The 4,726-nt window shown below is 50.4% G+C and overlaps 1 protein-coding gene across 1 annotated transcript in view; it reads left to right on the forward strand.

Moving 5' to 3' along the window:
* Window positions 1-4,726, forward strand: part of CUNH17orf58 (chromosome unknown C17orf58 homolog) — an 8,147-nt gene that overhangs the window by 1,556 nt on the left and 1,865 nt on the right. Inside the window, exons 2-5 of the mRNA XM_023714118.1 lie at window positions 7-50; window positions 203-394; window positions 672-829; window positions 1,831-1,968. Coding sequence (XP_023569886.1) covers window positions 7-50; window positions 203-394; window positions 672-829; window positions 1,831-1,968 — 532 coding nt within the window. The remainder of the gene's footprint in view (window positions 1-6; window positions 51-202; window positions 395-671; window positions 830-1,830; window positions 1,969-4,726) is intronic.

The raw sequence follows: 4,726 nt of genomic DNA on the forward strand, positions 1-4,726 counted from the left end.
CTGGAGGGCGGGCCCCGCCGCGCGCGACGCGTACTGCGAGAGCGAGTTCGGTGAGTGCCCGCCGCGGCGAGCCCGGCCGAGCTCCGCAGAGCGGGGCGGCGGGGCGCAGGGGCGTCCGGAGCTCGGTCATTTGCTAACGTCTCGGGAGCGTGGGCGAGGAGGTCGCGTGATGCCTGTCCCCACACTTGTGTCTCGAAAGCAGCCGTGAACGGAATCGTGCACGACGTGGACGTGCTCGGCGCCGGGGTCCGGCTGCTGACGCTGCTGGTGGACCGCGCGGGGCTGTACCGGCCCGGCCGCCTCTACGTCGCTCCGGACGGCTTCTTCTTCCGAGCGCACGTGCTGACGCTGGACTCCTCGGGCTGCGACCGGCCGTGCCCGGAGCTGACACCCGGTAAGGCAGCTGACCCCGGCGCCCCTCGGCGGGGCCTGTGTCGCCGCCTGAGCCGGCTGCGGGTGCCGCGGCCCTGCGGGGCGTTGGGGGACCCGGCCCGAGACGTGGCCGCGGCGGCGAGGCCTGCTGCGGGAGGACGTCCCCGGCCCTCCGGCTGTTCACGGGGTGGCCTGGCGCCCGCTGCCTGCAGTTAGGCGCTTGCACACGCGCGGCGTGCAGCGTGCAGCGAGTGTAAAGCCTCCCGCGACTGTCACTCATTTCTGGTTCCTCTGTTCAGGCAGCAGGTACGTTGTGATGGGCCGCATCTACCACAGGAGACGCCAGCTCCCCGCGGCTCTGCTGCAGGTCCTGCGAGGGCGCCTGCGGCCGGGGGACGGGCTGGTCCGCAGCGGCAGCGGCTACGTGAGGAGGTTTAACAGGACGCGCGAGCGGCAGGTGCGCGGCGCGCTTCACACCCCGTGCGCGTGAGCCGGCCGGCCGCTGCTCCCAAGGCTTCCTCCGGGAAGGCCTTATGGTCCCCGCAGCTGCGTGGTGGGGAGCAGCTCCCGGAGCCGCAGCCCGCCTCACTTATCCCCGAAATGCGTTTTATTTTCTTGCGGAACCGGGGATTGAAGTCAGGGCCTCGCGCGTGCCAGGCAAGTGCGTGCGGCTTGTACTGAGCCATCCCGCGCGGAGTGCTGGCGACGCAGCCCCTTCCGAGCTTGGACGCGCAGCGCCCCACCTGTAGCGCCAGCCCAGGTACCCGATCGTCCGGCCAGCAGCAGTGCTGCACGTGAAAATCCTACATTATTTTATTTGGACAGATTTCTTCAGTAGAAAGAGTTCACAAAAACCATGTTTTTGAATTTACAGCATCCTGAATAGTTTGTATCAGGATCAAGCCAAAATTTTATACTTAAACCACATTGTAAATTCCATACGTGAGCATCCTGGTCAAAGACATTTATGTATGAAATGTCACTTAGGATGTATTTTCATGCCTTCCTGCTTCTAATAACTAGTGTTTTGTGTCAATCTGGATGCATTTTTCAATATTAAATGTATCTGATGTCATTTTTCTATTAAGACCAAATATGTCTGTAAAGCAGTAAATCTTGCTTTGAAATCAGATCTTGGGGGCTCCTGTTATTTTCTTAGCTGCACTAAGCCCAAGGTTTCAAAAACAGCTTTTCTAAAATGTACTTCCAAAATCCTAGTACCAGTGTTCGCCAGCGACAGCTCACAAGTGACTTTCAGATGTTTCCAGTTGGTTTTAAAAGGGTTAGCCCCCAGTTCAGTTTAATAATTCTTTCATACCTGAGTTCGCAAGCATTACAATTCTTGCAGGTCAGGCTGTACTTAGGTTAAGTTGACGCACCTAGAACAGATACTGCCAAAAGACAGCAGCCCATTTGGCTTCGCGGTGACGTGTTCCTTGAGCTCACCTGTGTCTTTAGATGCAGACAGATCACAGAAGCACTAAGCATCAAAGGCCATCCAGGGATGACACCAGAACTGACAGGGAAGCGAATGGAAACAGCCTAAGACAAAATGTGCTAACATCTCCTCTTTTGCCTCAAACATGGCATGTAGAGGTAAAGTTGAATTTCTCAATATTCTGTGATAAACCATTATTGAGGGACTGAGATAATTTTCCAAAATTGAATTTTTCCTAAATTTATTAAAAATGCTACAAGGGATGCTGGGGCAGGAGGATTGCAGGTTCTAGGCCAATCCGGGCAATTTACCAAGATGCACCTGAAAAAGGGGTGGGGCTATAGCTCAGGGGTAGAGGGCCTGCTAAGCTTGAGGGCCTGGCTTTGAACCCGGAAATGTCAGCTAAATTATTTTTGGGGATCAAGAGTATGCATCTAACCAGTGTTTAGAAGTTTTTTTTTTTTTTCCCCTTTTTACCTTGAAGCAGGGTCTTGTGAAGTCACCTAGGCTGTGCTCAAACATGTGAGCCTTCTGCCTCAGCCTCCCAGATTGCTGGGGTGACAGGTGCACACTACCGTGTGCAGCTAGGACAGAATTTTAAGACAAAATTAAGCCAGACACAGAGGCGCACGCCTATGATCCCAGCATCCTGAGGGTGAGGCAAGAGTGTTTGTGAGGTCTGTGGCAAGCCTGGAAAACCTAGCAACACCCTCCTCAAAATAAACTAAAAAAGGGCTGGGGATGGAGCTCAGTGGAGCCCCTGGGTTCAGCCCCAGAGCCACCAAAAACAAACAAGATGCTCTGGTCAGATGCTAAAGCCTAAGGAACTATAATGGGTCTAGCTTAAGAGGAATAAAGAAAGTCACTTTTACTTACGTAAGCCTGAGGGTTAATGGTTTGTTTTTTTGAATTTAGGCCTTTGGGCTTGCCAGGGAAGCGCTTATTCAACTTTATTCAACTGAGCTATCTCCCCAGCCCCCTGAGGGTTAATGTTTGACTTAGAATGGTTAGACAACAGTTCTATTTTTTTCAGTACCAGGGATCAGACTCAGAGGCTTGCACTTGCCCGGCAGGCGCTTATGACGCTGAGCTACATCCCTAGCCCCAGTAGTACAGTAGTACTATTTGTGAAAAATTCTGGAGACACCAGAAACATGCCCACATCTCGATGTCTGTGTGATAGTTGGAGGCCATATGCTGAATACACACCCTGAACCAACTGCTGGGCAAAAAAGGCAGGCCGTTGGACACATCCAGGTCAGCAAGGCAAGAATGGTGCCGGTGACGCTCGAGCCATCGAGGTGGACGAGCACAGGGTTGGAGCAGCACACAGGAGACAAGGGGGAATAGAGCAGAAATTTCAGGTTGGCGAAAGGAAGGAATGGATGAGAAACCTCATTTTCAGCATTCAGTCTGGACCTTAGATTGAACTTTAATTCTAAGGAACATTTTATTTTATTGCCTTTGTGAGGCAGGGTCTCACTATGCAGTTCAGGCTGATCTTGAGCTCACTTTGTAGCCCGGAGCCAGGCAGGCCTTGAACTCCTGGCTCAGCGCTTACTCTGCTGAGCCATCTCCCCGGCCCCCAGTCTGGAATATTTCAATGAGCAGATTCATTATAGTTTCTAATTTTTCTGTCTTGCTGCTAACATTTTTCTTAGAATATGGATGTGTGCTTCAAAGGTGAAGGCCTTCTAAATCCTTTTCTCCGTGCACACATTAACAGTTTGTCAATAACATACTTGACTGCCTTGAGAAGGCGCTCACCAGCATCACCCATGCATTAAGGCTGTTCCTGACTCACTGGTAGCATCTGGCACTGTTCGTGTTTCTCCAGGGTCACCTCTGACGTTGACCAAGCACACGTATCTGAAAACACTGATTTGTCCCCCAACTTCAGAATATACTTGAACATGTTAAAACAGGACTTTATCATTAAAAAAAAAAAAAAAAAATTAGGTTTTTTTTTTTTTTTTTTTTTTTGCGGAACCGGGGATTGAATTCAGGCCCTTGTGCTTGCCAGGGAAGCGCTTATTCCACTAAGCCATCTCCCCGGCCCCCAAAATTGTTTTGAGTATAGGGTCTTGCTATACAGTTTGGACTCAGAGATCCTCCTGTCTCAGCCTCCTCAACGCTGAGATTCCAAGTGTGCGCCTCAAGGGCTGGAATGGCATATACCCGGGATCGAACTTGGGACCTTGTGCTTGCCAGGCAGGTGCTTATGCTAAGCTATCTACCCAGCCCAATAATTCATCATTGTAAAAACATAGCTTACTTCTTTAGTTCAATTTGGTCCAAACTGAATCAGTCTTCTGAGAAATGTTTTTTGGTATCTCATTCTAAGTAACTAGAGGTCCTTCAGACTATTTCAAATTATTAAAGGCACTTCTCTGCTGGCCCTTTCTCCCCTAAGTGCCTAAAGGCCACTGTTTGCCCAACGTATGACCACTCTCATCGCAGGGGCCGGGGCCTTCTGGGGAGGCGCCTTGGAGTCCCAGAGTCTGTAGGTATGCAGGGAGTAGAAGGGCCCACGCTGGCTCTGCAGTGTCAGAAACGCAACAAAGAGGCCAGGAGTTTGCCTAATAGAACATGAGCAGAAGTAGGGAAAGAACTTTTATTTGGAGATTCTAGAAGTAAGTTACAAACAAGAGCACATCTCCAGGTCTAACACTCCAGGCCACTCATAGTATAAAAAGGTCATGTTCACGCTAGAAATATTTCCAAAGTTACATAATTTTAAAAAACCTACTACAGTAATCCTGTAGAAATTGGCTAGGAAAAAAACCTTATAAATATTATGAAAATAGTTTATAACTCCAAGGGCTGTGAATTGACTTGATGAATAACAAACACTGAAAATACTTTTAGCCTAAGAAATCTACTTGTGCAGGTTAAGTGTATTTACAGGTCCAAGGA

Source organism: Octodon degus, unplaced genomic scaffold (genome assembly GCF_000260255.1).
Source record: "Octodon degus isolate 3935 unplaced genomic scaffold, OctDeg1.0 scaffold00033, whole genome shotgun sequence".
In the NCBI taxonomy this organism is placed as follows: Eukaryota; Metazoa; Chordata; class Mammalia; order Rodentia; family Octodontidae; genus Octodon; species Octodon degus.